Here is a 17,431-nt window from a genome sequence, read left to right as displayed (position 1 = left end):
ACAGAATTTATACTAGTCCAATTAAGCAACTATTTGTGAATACCTACTAAATGTGCAGTGGAGTCTGTTATTCACTCTGTAAGAAAAGGAAAGATGATTTATTCTGCTTTGAAAAAGAAATGTTCCACGGTAGTAAAGTATATCTGTATATTAATTAAGGAGTAACAAATTGGAATCGGCTCTTTATCAAGGTTAATATTGCTGTTATGTCCATCATCAGGGTTTTCACTAGAGACTTCTGGGCATTTGTTTTTCTTGATATATTATGCTGAAGTATAGAAAAACTTGAAACTTTTGCCAGTAGAAATGGCAAAAAAAATAACCCCACACAACCAGATTTCCTATTAAGGCTTTTTTTTTTAACATTCTATTAAAATAAAATTATTTTACTTTTTAAGCATAGCATTAGCTCAATATTTTCATTTCTTCCCCAGTTATCTGTGTCCACTTTTTAGTCATGTTTACTGAAAATACATACAATAAAATTTACTCTTGTTTAGTGTATGATTTTATAAGGTTTATTTATATTAGTAATTCTATGAGTTTTGACAGTTGCTTACAGTCATGTAACCAGCACCACAATCAAGATATAGAACAAAAAATTAACTCAGGCCCCTTTGCTGTCACTCCTTCCCACCACTTCCAGCCCTGATTCCTACTAATCTCATTTCTATCCCTATAATTTTGCCTTTTCCAGAATGTCATATAAATGGAATCATATAGTATGAAGCTTTTTGAGCCTTCTTTCACTTAGCATAATACATTTGAAACTCATTCATACTGTTGTGTGTTCCCATAGTTTGTTCTTTTTTATTGCTAAGTAGTATTTCATAAGTATGGATGTACCAAAATTTATACATTTACCAGTTGAAGGATATTTGGATGGTTTCCAGTTTGGGTGATTATAAATAAAGGTGCTATAAACATCTGTTTACAGATTTTGTGTGATGACAAGATTTCACTTCTCTAGGGTAAATATCGAGGAATGGGTTTGCTGGGTTGTAAGTATATGTTTAACTTTGTTAGAAACTGCTGAACTCTTTTCTAAAGTGGCTATACAGTTTTATGTTCTAACTAGCTATGTATGAAAGTTCCAGTTGATCTACAGCCTTACCAGCACTTGGAATTGTCCATTGAAAAATTTCTTTAGCCATTCTAATAATGAGGTAGAGATATAGTACTGTGATTATAATTAGCATTTCCATAGTGTCCAATATTTGACATCCATATATCTTCTTTGGTGGAGTGTTTGTACAAATCTTTTGCCCAGTTTTCTATAAGGAACTCTGTGTTCTTATTGAGTTTCGAAGTTCTTTATATATTCTAGACACAAGTTATTTATCAGATATGTGTTTTACAAATTTTTATTTTCTTACCAGTGCATTTCATGACAAGTTTGATGAAGTCTAATTTATCTTTTTTCTTCTTTTATGGATTGTTTTTTTGGTATTGTATCTAAGAAATCTTTACCTAATCCATGGTCACAAAAAATTTTCCCTGTGTTTTCTTCAAGAAATTTTACAGTTTTAGGTTTAAGTTTGTGGGTAGTTCTGTGATCCATTTTGCATTAATTTTTTATATTTGACTTAAGGTATGGATTGAAGTTCATTTTTTTTGCACGTGGTTACCTAATCATTCCAGCTTCATTTATTTAAAAACTCTGTCCTTTCCCAACTGATTGCCTTTGTACCTTTAAAGAAAATCAGTTGTCATATGTGCATGGGTCTCTTTCTGGACTCTTCATTCTGTTCCACTGAACTACTCCTCTTTACCCCATTCCCACACTGTCTTGATTAATGTAGCTATGTAGTAAATTTGAAATCATGTAGTGTTAGTCCTCCAACTTTATTCTTCTCTTTCAAATTGTTTGGGCTATTCTAAGTCCTTTGTATATCTGTGAATTTTAAATAAGTTTTTCAGTTTCTACAAAAGTAAATATTGATTGGGATTACACTGACTCTATAGATCAGTTTGGAGAGAATTGACATCTTCCAGTCTGTGAACAAGTTATATTTAGGTCTTTAATTTCTCTCAGCAATCTTTTCTATCTTTCAGCATATAAGTCTTGTGCACCTTTTGTCAGATTTATCGCTAAGTAGACCATATTTTATGCTATTTCAAATGGCATTTTTAAAAATCCTTCAGTTTCTGATTGTTCATCACTAGTATGTAGAAATACAATTGACTTTTGTATATTGATCTTGTATCCTACAGACTTGCTAAACTCACTTATTAGTTCCAATAGCTTTCTTGTAGATGATTATGTTGTCTGTGAATAAAGACAATTTTACTACTTCCTGTCCAATCTGGGTACAGTTTTTCATGCCTTATTGTACTTGTTAGAATCTCCAGTACAATTGGTAAAAAGCAGACATCCTTGACTTTTTCCTGATTTTAGAGGGAAAGCATCCAGTTTTCAATTATTAAGTATGATGTTAGCTGTAGGTTTTTCATAGATACCTTTTATCAGGTTGAGGAAGTTCCCTTCTGTTTCCAGTTTCCAGGGAGTTTTTAATCAGGAATGGATGTTGAATTTGGTCATATGATTTTTCTACATCTATTGAAATGATCAAGTTTTTAAAAATGTTTTTGGAGTACAGTTGATTTACAATGTTGTGTTAGTTTCAGGTGTACAGCAAAGTGAACCTGTTATACATATATCCACTCTTTTTTAGATTCTTTTCCCATATAGGCCATTACAGAGTATTGAGTAGAGTTCCCTGTGCTATACAGCAGGTGCTTACTAGTTATCTATTTTATATATAGTAGTGTGTGTATGTCAATCCCAGTCTTCCAATTTACCCCTCCCCCCCACCCCCGAACCATAAGTGTGTTTTCTACATCTGTAACTCTATTTCGGTTTTGTAGATAAGTTCATTTGTAACCTTTTTTTTTTAGATTCCACATAGAAGCGATATCATATGATATTTGTCTTTTACTTACTTCATTCAGTATGACAATCTCTAGGTCCATCCATGTTGCTGCCAATGGAATTATTTCATTCTTTTTTATGGCTGAGTAATATTCCATTGTATATATGTACCATATCTTCTTTATCCATTCCTCTGTTGATGGACATTTAGGTTGCTTCCATGTCCTGGCTGTTGTAAATAGTGCTGCAGTGAACATTGGGGTGCATGTATCTTTTCGAATTATGGTTTTCTACAGATATATGCCCAGGAGTGAGATTGCTGGATCATATGGTAGCTCTATTTTCAGTTTTTTAAGGAACCTGCATACTGTCCTCCATAGTGGCTGTACCAGTTTACATTCCCACCAAGAGTGTAGGAGGAGGGTTCCCTTTTCTCCACACCCTCTCCAGCATTTATAGTTTGTAGATTTTTTGATGATGGCCATTCTGACCAGTGTGAGGTGATACCTCACTGTAGTTTTGATTTGCATTTCTCTAATAATTAGTGATGTTGAGCATCCTTTCATGTGCTTTTTAGCCATCTGTATGTCTTCTTTGGAGAAATGTTTATTTAGATCTTCTGCCCATTTTTTGACTGGGTTGTGTTTTTTTTGATATTGAGCTGCATGAGCTGTTTGTATCTTTTGGAGAGATTAATTTGTATTGGCACAGAAACAGAAATACACATCAGTGGAACAGGATAGAAAGTCCAGAGATAAACCCACACACCTATGGTCACCTAATCTATGACAAAGTAGGCAAGAATATACAATGGAGAAAAGACAGTCTCTTCAGTAAGTGATGCTGGGAAAACTGGACAGCTACATGTAAAAGAATGAAATTAGAACACTCCCTAACACCATACAGAAAAATAAACTCAAAATGGATTAAAGACCTAAATATAAGGCTGGATACTATAAAACTCCTAGAGTAAAACATAGGCAGAACACTCTTTGACATAACTCACAGTAACATCTTTTTCGATCCACCTCCTAGAGTAATGAAAGTAAAAAACAAAAATGAACAACTGGGACCTAATTAAACTTAAAAGCTTTTGCACAGCAAAGGAAACCATAAACAAAACAAAAAGACAATCCTCAGAATGGGAGAAAACATTTGGAAATGAAATGATCAATTTTTTTTTAAAGTTTGTTAATATGGTCAGTTACATTGATTTTTTCAACAGATAAACCAATGCTGCATTCCTGGGATAAGCTCCACTTAGTCATGATATGTTCTTTTTTAAAATATAATATTAGATTTGATTTGCTAACAGTTTGTTTAAGAATATTTTTACCTGTGTCCATGAGCGATACTGGTCTCTAATTTTCCTGTAATGTTTTTGGTTTTGCAATTAGGGTAATGCTTACTACATAGAATGAATTGGAAAATACACCCTCTTTTTCCATCTTCTAGAAGAATTTGTGTTGCTCGGTTGGTATTATTTCTTTATTAAATGTTTGCTAGAGTTCACAAATGAAGCCATCTGGGGCTGGAGTTTTCTTTAAGAGAAGGTTTTTAATTATAAACTCAATTTCTTTAATAGACAATAGGTTTCTTCAGGTTATCTGTTATTTCCAAACTGAGCTTTGGTAGTTTGTGTCTTTCAAGAAATTTGTCTGTTTCATTTAAGTTGTTGAAATTATTGGCCTAAAGTCATTCATTGTATCATCCATATTATCCTTTTGACATCTGTAAAATCTTTAGTGATGTCACCTTTCTCATTCCTCATATTCGTAATTTGTGTCTTCTCTCTTTTTCTCCCTGTCAGAGTGGCTACAAGTTGATCAATTTTATTGCTCTCAAAGAACCAGCTTTTGGATTCATTAATTTTTCTCTATTTTTTTTTTCTGTTTCCTATTTCATTTATTAATGTTCTGATCTTTATCATTTCCATTCTTCTACTTACTTTGAGTTTCATTTGCTCTTTTCTTTTCTAGTTTCCAAAGGTGAAAGCTGAAGTCATTGATTTAAGACCTTTATTCTGGTTTAACATAAACAGTTAATGCTATAAATTACCTTCTAAGTATTGCTTTAGTGACAGTCCACAAATTTTGATATATCGTGTTTTCATTTTAATTCAGTTCAGAATACTTTCCAATATGACTTCTGACTCCAGTGTAAACCCATGGATTATTTAGAAGTGTGCTATTTATTTTCCAAACATTTGCAGATTTCCAGAGAACTTTTTATTAATTTAATTTAATTCTGTTTTAGTGTAAGATCATAAGTTTGTATGACTTGAATCTTTTAAAATATGTGGATGCTTTTTATATGGCTCAGAATATTCTCCTTCTTGGTAAATGTTCCATGTGCACCAGAGAGGAATGTGTATTTTCCTGGTGTAAGGTCAAGTGTTCTATAAATGTCAGTCAGGTCAAGTTGATTAATAGTGTTAAATATCCTTGCTGATTTTCTGTCTACTTCTCTTGTCAGTTATTTGAGAGAGGTTATTGAAATCTTTGACAATAATTATGGATTTGTTCATTACTCCTCGTAGTTCTATCAGTTTTTGCTTCTTGTATTTTGAAATTTTGTTATTGGATGCATAAAAATTTAGGATTATGTCCTCATAATGAATTGATTCCTTTATCATCATGAAATAACCTACTACCACTGGTAATAATCTTTGCTCTGAAATCTAGTTTGTCTGATATTAATATAACCCCTCCAGCTTTCTTTTGATTACCTCTACTATAGTATATATTATCCCATCATTTTCTTTTAACCAATTTTGGCTTTATATTTAAAGTGTGTTTCTTGTAGGTAGCATATAGTTTAAAGTTGCTTTCTTAATTCAATCTATCTGTCTTTTTTTTTTTTACATCTTTATTGGAGTATAATTGCTTTACAATGGTGTGTTACTATCTGCTTTATAAAAAAGTGAATCAGCTATATATATACATATATCCCCATATCTCCGCCCTCTTGTGTCTCCCTCCCACCCTCCCTTTCCCACCCCTCTGGGGGTCAGAAAGCACTGAGCTTATCTCCCTGTGCTATGTGGCTGCTTCCCACTAGCTGTCTATTTTACATTTGGTAGTGTATATATGTCCATGCCACTCTCACGCTTCGTCCCAGCTTACCCTTCCCAATCCCCATGTCCTCAAGTCCATTCTCTACATCTGCATCTTTATTCCTGTCCTGCCCCCAGGTTCTTTGGAACCTTTTTTTTTTTTTTAGATTCCATATATATGTGTTAGCATACGGTATTTGTTTTTCTTTCTGACTTATTTCACTCTGTATGACAGACTCTAAGTCCATCCACCTCACTACAAATAACTCAATTTCGTTTCTTTTTATGGCTGAGTAATATTCCATTGTATATATGTGCCACATCTTCTTTATCCATTCATCTGTCATTGGACACTTAGGTTGCTTCAGTGTCCTGGCTACTGTAGATACAGCTGCAATGAACATTGTGGTACATGACTCTTTTTGAATTATGGTTTTCTCAGGGTATATGCCCAGTAGTGGGATTGCTGGGTCATATGGTAATTCTATTTTTAGTTTTATAAGGAACCTCCATACTGTTCTCCATAGTGGCTGTATCAGTTTACATTCCCACCAACAGTGCAAGAGGGTTCCCTTTTCTCCACACCCTCTCCAACATTTATTGTTTGTAGATTTTTTGATGCTGGCCATTCTGACTGGTGTGAGCTGCTACCTCACTGTAGTTTTGATTTGCATTTCTCTAATGATTAATGATGTTGAGCATACTTTCATGTGTTTGTTGGCAATCTGTATATCTTCTTTGGAGAAATGTCTATTTAGGTCTTCTGCCCATTTTTGGATTGGGTTGTTTGTGTTTTTTTATACTGAGCTGCATGTGCTGCTGGTATGTTTTGGAGTTTAATCCTTTGTCAGTTGCTTCATTGCAGACATTTCCTCCCATTCTGAGGGTTCTCTTTTCGTCTTGTTTGTGTTTTCCTTTGCTGTGCAAAAACTTTTAAGTTTCATTAAGTCCCATTTGTGTATTTTTGTTTTTATATCCATTTCTCTAGGAGGTGGGTCAAAAAGGATCTTGCTGTGATTTATGTCATAGAGTATTCTGCCTATGTTTTCCTCTAAGACTTTTATAGTGTCTGGCCTTACATTTAGGTCTTTAATCCATTTTGAGTTTATTTTTGTGTATGGCGTTAGGGAGTGTTCTAATTTCATTCTTTTACATGTACTGTCCAGTTTTCCCAGTGCCACTTATTGAAGAGGCTGTCTTTTCTCCATTGTATGTTCTTGCCTCCTTTGTCAAAGATAAGGTAACCATATGTGCGTGGGTTTATCTCTGGGCTTTCTATCCTGTTCCATTCATCTATGTTTCTGTTCTTGTGCCAGTACCATACTGTCTTGATGACTGTAGCTTGGTAGTATAATCTGAAGTCCGGAGCCTGATTCCTCCAGCTCCGTTTTTCTTTCTCAAGATTGCTTTGGCTATTCGGGGTCTTTTGTATTTCCCTACAAGTTGTGAAATTTTTTGTTCTAGTTCTACGAAAAATGCCATTGGTAGTTGGATAGGAATTGCATTGAAACTGTAGATTGCTTTGGGTAGTAGAGTCATTTTCACAATGTTGATTCTTCCAATCCAAGAACATGGTGTATCTCTCCATCTGTTTGTACATCTTTAATTTCTTTCATCAGCGTCTTATAGTTTTCTGCATACAGGTCTTTTGTCTCCTTAGGTAGGTTTATTCCTAGGTATTTTATTCTTTTTGTTGCAGTGGTAAATGGGAGTCTTTCCTTAATTTCTCTTTCAGATTTTTCATCCTTAGTGTATAGGAATGCAAGCGATTTCTGTGCATTAATTAATTTTGTGTTCTGCTACTTTACCAAATTCATTGATTAGCTCTAGTAGTTTTCTGATAGCATCTTTAGGATTCTCTATGTATAGTATCATGTCATCTGCAAACAGTGACAGCTTTACTTCTTTTCCGATTTGGATTCCTTTTATTTATTTTTCTTCTCTGATTGCTGTGGCTAAAACTTCAAAAACTATGTTGCATAATGATGGTGAGAGTGGACAACCTTGTCTTGTTCCTGATCGTAGAGGAAATGGTTTCAGTTTTTCACCATTGAGAACGATGCTGGCTGTGGGTTTGTCATATATGGCCTTTATTATGTTGAGGTAAGTTCCCTCTATGCCTGCTTTCTGGAGGGTTTTTATCATAAATGTGTGTTGAATTTTTTCGAAAGCATTTTCTGCATCTATTGAGATGATCATATGGTTTTTCTCCTTGTATTTGTTAATATGGTTTATCACATTGATTGATTTACGTATATTGAAGAATCCTTGCATTCCTGGGATAAACCCCACTTGATCATGGTGTATGATCCTTTGAATGTGCTGTTGGATTCTGCTTGCTAGTATTTTGTTGAGGATTTTTGCATCTATATTCATCAGTGATATTGGCCTGTAGTTTTCTTTCTTTGTGACATCTTTGTCTGGTTTTGGTATCAGGGTGATGTTGGCCTCGTAGAATGAGCTTGGGAGTGTTCCTCCCTCTGCTATATTTTGGAAGAGTTTGAGTAGGATAGGTGTTAGCTCTTCTCTAAATATTTGTTAGAATTCACCTGTGAAGCCATCTGGTCCTGGGCTTTTTATGTTAGAAGATTTTTAATCACAGTCTCAATTTCAGTGCTTGTGTTGGTCTGTTTATGTTTTCTGTTTCTTCCTGGTTCAGTCTCAGAAGGTTGTGCATTTCTAAGAATTTGTCCATTTCTTCCAGGTTGTCCATTTTATTGGCATATAGTTGCTTGTAGTACTCTCTCACGATACTTTGTATTTCTGCAGTGTCAGTTGTTACTTCTCCTTTTTCGTTTCTAATTCTATTGATTTGAGTCTTCTCCCTTTTTTTCTTGATGAGTCTGGCTAATGGTTTATCAATTCTGTTTATCTTCTCAAAGAACCAGCTTTTAGTTTTATTGATCTTTGCTATCGTTTCCTTCATTTCTTCTTCATTTATTTCTGATCTGATCTTTATGATTTATTTCCTTCTGCTAACTTTGGGGTTTTTTTGTTTTTCTTTCTCTAACTGCTTTAGGTGTAGAGTTAGGTTGTTTATTTGAGATGTTTCTGGTTTCTTGAGGTAGGATTGTATTGCTGTAAACTTCCCTCTTAGAACTGCTTTTGCTGCATCCCATAGGTTTTGGGTCATCATTTTTTCATTGTCCTTTGTCTCTAGGTATTTTTTGATTTCCTCTTTGATTTCTTCAGTGACCTCCTGGTTATTTAATAGTGTATTTTTTAGTTTCCATATGTTTGTATTTTTTATAGAATTTTTCCTGTAATTGATATCTAGTCTCATAGCTTTGTGGTGAGAAAAGATACTTAATACAATTTCAATTTTCTTAAATTTACCAAGGCTTGATTTGTGACCCATGATATGATCTGTCCTGGAGAATGTTGCATGTGCACTTGAGAAGAAAATGTATTCTGTTGTTTTTGGATGGAATAATCCTGTAAATATCAGTTAAGTCCATCTTGTTTAATATATCATTTAAAGCTTGGTTTCCTTATTTATTTTCATTTTGGATGATCTGTCCATTGGTGAAAGTGGGGTGTTAATGTCCCCTGCTATGACTGTGTTACTGTCAATTTCCCCTTTTATGGCTGTTAGCATTTGCTGTTAGGAGCATAAATATTTACAACTGTTAAATCTTCTTCTTGGATTGATCCCTTGATCATTATGTAGTGTCCTTCTTTGTCTCTTGTAATAGTCTTTATTTTAAAGTCTATTTTGTCTGATATGCGAATTGCTACTGCAGCTTTCTTTTGATTTCCATTTGCATGGAGTATCTTTTTCCATCCCCTCACTTTCAGTCTGTATGTGTCCCTAGGTCTAAAGTGGGTCTCTTGTAGACAGCATATATATGGGTCTTATTTTTGTATCCATTCAGCCAGTCTATGTCTTTTGGTTGGAGCATTTAATCCATTTACATTTAAGGTAGTTATCGATATGTATGTTCCTATTACCATTTTCTTAATTATTTTGAGTTTGTTATTCTAGGTCTTTTCCTTCTCTTGTGTTTCCTGCCTAGAGAAGTTCCTTTAGCATTTGTTGTAAAGCTTGTTTGGTGGTGCTGAATTCTCGTAGCTTTTGCTTGTCTGTAAAGCTTTGAATTTCTCCATCAAATAGAATGAGATCCTTGCTGGGTAGAGTAATCTTGATTGTAGGTTTTTCCCTTTCATCCCTTTAAATATGTCCTGCCACTCCCTTCTGGCTTGCAGAGTTTCTGCTGAAAGATCAGCTGTTAACCTAATGGGGATTCCCTTGTATGTTATTTGTTGCTTTTCCTTTGCTGCTTTTAATAATTTTTCTTTTTATTTAAGTTTTGATAGTTTGATTAATATTTGTCTTCACATGTTTCTCCTTTGATTTATCCTGTATGGGACTCTCTGGGGTTCCTGGACTTGATTGACTATTTCCTTTCCCATATTATGGAAGTTTTCAATTATAATCTCTTCAAGTATTTTCTCAGTCACTTTCTTTTTCTCTTCTTCTTCTGGGACCCCTATCATTAGAATGTTGGTGCATTTAATGTTGTCTCAAAGGTCTCTGAAACTGTCCTGAATTCTTTTCATTCTCTTGTCTTTATTCTGCTCTGTGGTAGTTATTTCCACTATTTTATCTCCCAGGTCACTTATCCGTTCTTCTGCCTCAGTTATTCTTCTATTGATTCCTTCTAGAGAATTTTAATTTCATTTATCATGTTGTTCATCATTGTTTGTTTGCTCTTTAGTTCCTTTTGGTCCTTGTTAAATGTTTCTTGTATTTTCTCCATTCTATTTCCAAGATTTTGGATCATCTTTACCTTCATTATTCTGAATTCTTTTTAGGTAGACTGCCTATTTCCTCTTCATTTGTTAGGTCTGGTGGGTTTTTGCCTTCCTCCTTCATCTGCTGTGTGTTTCTCTGTCTTCTCATTTTGCTTAACTTACTGTGTTTGGGGTCTCCTTTTCTCAGGCTGCAGGTTCATAGTTCCCGTTGTTTTTGGTGTCTGCCCCCAGTGGCTAACGTTGGTTCAGTGGGTTGTGTAGGCTTCCTGGTGGAGTGGACTGGTGCCTGTGTTCTGGTGGATGAGGCTGGATCTTGTCTTTCTGATGGGCAGGACTGCGCCCGGTGGTGTGTTTTGTGGTTTCTGTGGCCTGATTATGATTTTAGGCAGCCTCTCTTCTACTGGGTGGGGTGTGTTCCTGTCTTGCTAGTTGTTTGGCATAGGGTGTCCAGCACTGTAGCTTGCTGGTTGTTGAGTGGAGCTGGTCTTAGCGTTGAGATGGAGATCTCTGGGAGAGCTTTCGCTGTTTGATATTACGTGGAGCAGGGAGGTCTCCAGTGGTCCAGTGTCCTGAACTCGGCTCTCCCACCTCAGAGGCACAGGCCTGACACCCAGCTGGAGCACCAACACCCTGTCAGGCACACGGCTCAGAAGAAAAGGAGAAAGAAAGAAAGAAAGAAAGAGAGAGAGAGAGAGAGAGAGGGAGGGAGGGAGGGAGGGAGGAAGGAAGGAAGGAAGGAAGAGGGGGGGGAGGGAGGGAGGGAGGAAGGAAAGAAGGAAAATAAAATAAAATGAAATTATTAAAATAAAAAAATTATTAAAAATAAAAAATTTAAAAGTAATTAAAAAAAGAAAGAAAGAATATAGCAACCAAAACAAAAAACCAATCCACTAATGATAACAAGTGCTAAAAACTATACTAGAAAAAAAAAAAAAAACGGACAGAGCGAAACCTAGGACAAATGGTAAGAGCAAAGCTATACAGACAAAATCACAGAAAGAAGCATACACATATACACTCATAAAACGTGAAAAAGGAAAAAATATATGTATCTATATATATTTAAAAAAAAGGAAGAGAGCGACCAAATCAATACACAAATCTACCAATGATAATAAACTCTAAGTACTGAACTACGATAAACATAAAACCAGAAACAAACTAGATGCAGAAAGGAAACCCCAAGTCTACATTTGCTCCCAAAATCCACCGCCTCAATTTTGGGATGATTCGTTGTCTATTCAGGTATGCCAGAGATGCAGGGTACATCAAGTTGAATGCGGAGATTTAATCCGCTGCTCCTGAGGCTGCTGGGAGAACTTTCCTTTTCTCTTCTTTGTTCGCACAGCTCCTGGGGTTCAGCTTTGGATTTGGCTCTGCCTCTGTGTGTAGGTCTCCTGAGGGCGTCTGTTTTTTGCTCAGACAGGATGGGGTTAAAGTAGCAGCTGATTCGGGGGCTCTGGCTCACTCAGGCCAGGGGGAGGGAGGGGTACGGAATGCGCGGCGAGCCTGTGGTGGCAGAGGGCAGCGTGAAGTTGCAACAGCCTGAGGTGTGCTGTGTGTTCTCCTGGGGAAGTTGTTCCTGGATCAGGAACAGTGGCGGGCTGCACAGGCTTTCGGGAGGGGCTGTGTGGATAGTGACCTGTGCTTTCACACAGGCTTCTTGGTCCTGCAGCAGCAGCCTTAATGTTTCATGCCCGTCTCTGGTGTCTGTTCTGATAAACGCGGCTCTCACCTGTCTCTGGAGCTCGTTTAGGCAGTGGTCTGAATCGCCTCTCCTTGCACACCCTGAAACAATGGTCTCTTTCCTCTTAGGCAGTTCCAGAATTTTTCCCGGACTCCCTCCCGTCTAGCTGTGGCGCACTAGCCCCCTTCAGGCTGTGTTCACGCAGCCAACCCCAGTCCTCTCCCTGGGACCTGACCTCCGAAGCCCGAGCCTCAGCTCCCAGGCCCCGCCCGCCCTGACGGGGGAGCAGACAAGCCTCTCGGGCTGGTGAGTGCTGGTCGGCACCGCTCCTCTGTGCGGGAATCTCTCCGCTTTGCCCTCTTCTGCACCCCTATTGCTGCGCTCTCCTCCGTGGCTCCAAAGCTTCCCCCCCCGACACCCCCCATGTCCGCCAGTGAAGGGTCTTCCCAGTGTGTGGAAACTTTTCCTCCTTCACAGCTCCCTCCCAGAGGTGCAGGTCCTGTCCCTATTCTTTTGTCTCTGTTTTTTTCTTTTTCCTTTTGCCCTACCCAGGTACATGGGTATTTTCTTGCCTTTTGGGAAGTCTGAGGTCTTCTGCCAGCGTTCAGTAGGTGTTCTGTAGGAGTTGTTCCACATGTAGATGTATTTCTGATGTATTTGTGGGGTGGAAGGTGATTTCCTCGTCTTACTCCTCCACCATCTTAAAGGTCTCTCTATCTCTGTCTTTTAATTGGATCATCTAGACCATTTATATTTTAACGTGATTACTGATATGGCTAAGTTTAAATTTAGCATCTTGTTATTTGTCTTCTATTTGTCCTATCTGGTCTTTGTTGCCTTTTTTCTGCCCATTTAGATTAATTAATATTTTATAATTATGTTTATCTCATTCTTTGGCTTATAGGTATAACTTTTTGTTTTGTTATTTTAGTTGTTACTTAAGGCCTATAGTACATACATATCTAACTTACCACGGTCTACCTTTAAGACATACAAGGAAATATAATACCACCATTCTTTTTTTTACTTTATTCTGTATTACAATCCACTTTATGGATGTACCAAATTGTATTCAGCCCATACATTATTGATGAAATTTAGGTTCATTCCATATTTTACTCTTACAAAAAATTGCTGTGTGAACATATTTGTATGTTTTTATTCACTTTTGCGGATATATCCATGGAATAAATTCATAGAGGTGAATTGCCCAGTTGGGCATTTTTCTGACATTCAAGTCCTCCTTGACGGTTTAGCAATTTAGATGACTTTATGAAAATTAATTAATATTTTAAAGATATTAATGCTCTTAAAATAAATTCCAAAGTCATTGTGGTATAATTAACCATAGATAGCTATTATCTTTGATAACAGTATCTCATTTTTAATTGTTTCCTTGTTTTTCAGCTTTGCAGGCAATTACTCCTTCAGAGAATTTATTAAGAGCTGAAGAACAAGAAGAGAATGTTGTACTTACATATAGAGGTTTAGTTGTCATGTTTCTCAATTTAGCTGCCCAGTTTGCTCTAAAGGTAATTCTTATGTACCCATCTATGAGATTTTTACCTCTTTTCCATTTTCAGAGACAATTAGAATGGAATCATCATCAGTTAGGCACAGGAGAGGCCTTTCTTTACCCTCTATTTTGCCTCATTATTTTCACACCAAGCTTTGTTGCAGAATTGCTTTATTTCTCTTCATTGTTTTATGATGTAAAGTAAATAAAACAAAGTGAGGTAATAGTTTTGAGCTTAAAACAACAGAAAAAATAAGCATAGCAAAACATTAACTTTTAAGAGAAACTTGAGATTTAAAGTACTATACCATGCAAAAAAATAGTCATCTATTTGGAAGCTTATCTTTCTCATCCGTTTGCAAAAAAAAGAGAACACAGTTTAAATCTTAATGGACCTTTTTAGTTTGTAACCAGAAAGCGACTTTAGTTTAGAAGTAATAAATACTTGCACCTCCTTTGTTTACTTGCAAAATTCTGGTCTTAGTAATATACAGGATTAGGAAAAGCATTGTAGCAACTGTGGAGCTCTTGGAGTAGGTGCTAGACCGGGTTTGAGTTCTGGCTCTGCCACTTAAGTGCTTCCCTTCTTTGAATCTTAATTTCATCATTTGTAAAATAAAGATAATACCTAACTCCAGGGTTATTGTGAAAATTAACTGAGAAGGATGGCTGAAAATGTGATTTGTAATTAAAGAAGCTTGATCTACACATATAGTGTTTCTGTTCTTATTAACAATATACAATCTGGCCACAGCTGTCTCTTCTACTTTATCTCATATTACTCCCCTGTATCATCATTATAGTGATATAATCCACCATTACGTTAGGCACAAGATCTAGAATGGTGGAGGCACAGGCCCTCTATAACTCCAAGCAAATACAGTGTCTCTCAAACAGGCCAGTCACATTCCTTTGTCTGTGTCTGTTTTATACCATCCCATCTTTTAAGAAATGTTCTTATTTAAATGCCACCTTTTCAAAGTCCAACTTAAGATTTCCTTCCACTGTAGAGACTTCCCAAATCAATTCCAGTCCTCATTGCTCTCTTTCTACTCTTAAGTTTCAGTAATTTTTAACGTGTATGATAGTTATTTGGTCTGTATCATATATACTGCCTTATATTGCTAATGCATGGATTGTCTGTCTAACTTGACTTATAAGCTCCTTGAGGGCCATATTTCTAGTACCTAGCCCAATATCTTGCCCAAAGTAGTAGCTGAATACAGTTTTGAATGATATGTGTTTTGATGTTAATGAATAGGATAATAGAACTCCTGGAAGAGGAAAAATATTTGGCAGATGCAGGTACATGATGTGCTTGTGCAGGAAATGAGAGAAAAATCTATAATGGGGAACCCAAAGGCAAATATCTTTTTAAAGGAAGGTTTATAAAGTTGCATTTGATGGAAAGCAGAAGAAAGCCAATGGAAGAATTATGGAACTGTATTTCTGAAAAGGAAAATAATTTTAATAGAGGAGAAAGAATCAGGAAAAAAATAGCCTCAAGTAGTTTGAATTAGAAGATGGAAGGAAGGATGGATGAGCCAAACCCAGGAAACTGAATATACCTCTACAAAAGAACAAGGGTGGAATCCAGTTTTTACTTACTACAATTGCTTTGCAAAAGGCATTTCAAGTGCTAGTGAAACTATCATTCATTCAGCAAATATTTATTGAGCACCTACTAAGTGCCAGGCACTGTTCTAGTCTCTTGGGATAAATTAGTAAACAAAACAGTGATACGCCTTCTTGGAGCTAACATTCAAGCAGGAGGAGAGAAGATAATAATAAGCATAATAAATAAGAAATTATATAATATGTTAGAAGTTGATAGTAATATAGAAAAAATAGAGCAGGATAACAAGGATCAGGGATGGGAGTGGGCTGGAATTGGTGTGAGTTATTTTTTTTTAAATAGGGTGGTGAGGATAGGTCTCATCCAGGAGATGACATTTGTACAAAGACTTGAAATTGTTGAGGGAGTTAGCCCTGTAGATAGATATATGGGGGGAGTGAAGAGGAAGAGTATTACAGGCAGAGGTAACAGCCAATACAAAGGCCCTAAGGTATGTAGCAAGGAAGCCAGTATGGCTAGAGTGAATAAAGGGTGGGATTAGTGAGAGATGAAGTCAGAGAGGTGATAGTCTGGATTATGTAGATCCTTATAGGCCAGTGAAAGGACTTTGACTTTTACTCTGAATGACATGGGGAACCATCGGAAGGTTTTTAACAGAGCAGTGACATGATTTGACTTTCATTTTGACAGAAATACTCTTGGCTGTTATATTGAGAATAGACCATAAAAGAACCAAGCAAGGAGACCTGTTAGGAAGTTTTCGAAGTAATCCAGGGAAAAGATTAAGGTGACTCAGATAAGGGAGATAACAGTGGAGGTAAATGATAAAAGAATTTGCTGACAGATTGGATGAAGGGTATAAGAGAAAGAGACTGGGTCATCAAATGGAGTTGCCATCAATTGAAGTAGGAAAGGCTGCAAATAGAGTACGGTTGGGGGCAAAATCAGGAGTTCAGTTTGGACATGATGCATTTGAGATGTCTATTAGACTATCCAAGTAGAGATCTGAATAGTCAGTTGTATATATGACTCTGGAGTTGTGAAAGAGGTCTGGGCTGAAGAGAAAAGTTTAATAAGAGTCATTAATATATAGATGGTATATAAAGCTATGAGACTGGGATGCCATCACCAAGGGAGTGAGTATATATGCAGTAGAGAAGAGGACCAGAGACTGAGCCTGAAACCCTCAAACATTAATGGTTTGGAGAAAAGAAGAGGAACCAGTAAAGGATAATGAAAGGGAGTAATCCATGAGGTAGGAGAAAGCAAGGATGATGTGGTGTCTTGGAAGCCAAATGTGTTTCAAGGAGGAAAGAGTGATCAACTATGTTGAATGTTGCTGATAGGTCAAATACAGTGAGGACTGAGAACTGACCATTGGAATTTATAATATGGAGGTCATCGGTGAGTTTGACAAGAGCAGTTTTGGTAGAGGTAGGACAAACACCTGATTAGAGTAGGCTCAAGAGAGAATTGAAGGAAAGGAATTGGATACAATAAGTATAGACAATTCTTTAGAAGAGTTTACTCCAAAGGGAAGAAAAGAAGTTGGGCAAGAAAACAAAATTTTTTTTAAAGTTGGGCAGTAGTTGGTGAGAGAAGTAGGATCAAGAGGTTTGTTTGTTTGCTTGAAATGGGATGAGTGAGAATGTTTATTTGCTAATAGGAATGAACCAGTAAGAGAACAAAAATTGACAATGTGAGAGAGAAAAATGAAAATTGTTAGAGTAATGTCATTAAATAGGCAAGAGGTGATGGATGCAAGCGTATAAGTTTCGGGTTTGGCTCTAGGAAGAAACATGGATAGTTCATTTATGATAGCAGTTGAGAAGGCAGAGTATGTGGTGTGGTTCCTGGTGTGTGAATAGATGTGGTAGTGGTAGTGGGAATCTGTGGAAGTTCTCTTTCTGACTGCTTCAGTTTTCTCAGTGAAGTAAGAAACAAGGTCATCACCTGAGAGTGAGAATAGG

General features: G+C 36.6%; 1 protein-coding gene across 1 annotated transcript in view; it reads left to right on the top strand.

Annotated features, from left to right (window-relative positions):
* TEX11 (testis expressed 11) overlaps positions 1 to 17,431 on the top strand; it is a 375,812-nt gene that overhangs the window by 272,264 nt on the left and 86,117 nt on the right. The window contains exon 18 of the mRNA XM_068533357.1: positions 13,777 to 13,901. Within this exon, the coding sequence (XP_068389458.1) occupies positions 13,777 to 13,901 (125 nt within the window). The remainder of the gene's footprint in view (positions 1 to 13,776; positions 13,902 to 17,431) is intronic.

The sequence above is a fragment of the Eschrichtius robustus genome, chromosome X (assembly GCF_028021215.1).
Source record: "Eschrichtius robustus isolate mEscRob2 chromosome X, mEscRob2.pri, whole genome shotgun sequence".
NCBI classification, from domain to species: Eukaryota; Metazoa; Chordata; class Mammalia; order Artiodactyla; family Eschrichtiidae; genus Eschrichtius; species Eschrichtius robustus.
This window is presented reverse-complemented; position numbering and strand designations above follow the sequence as displayed.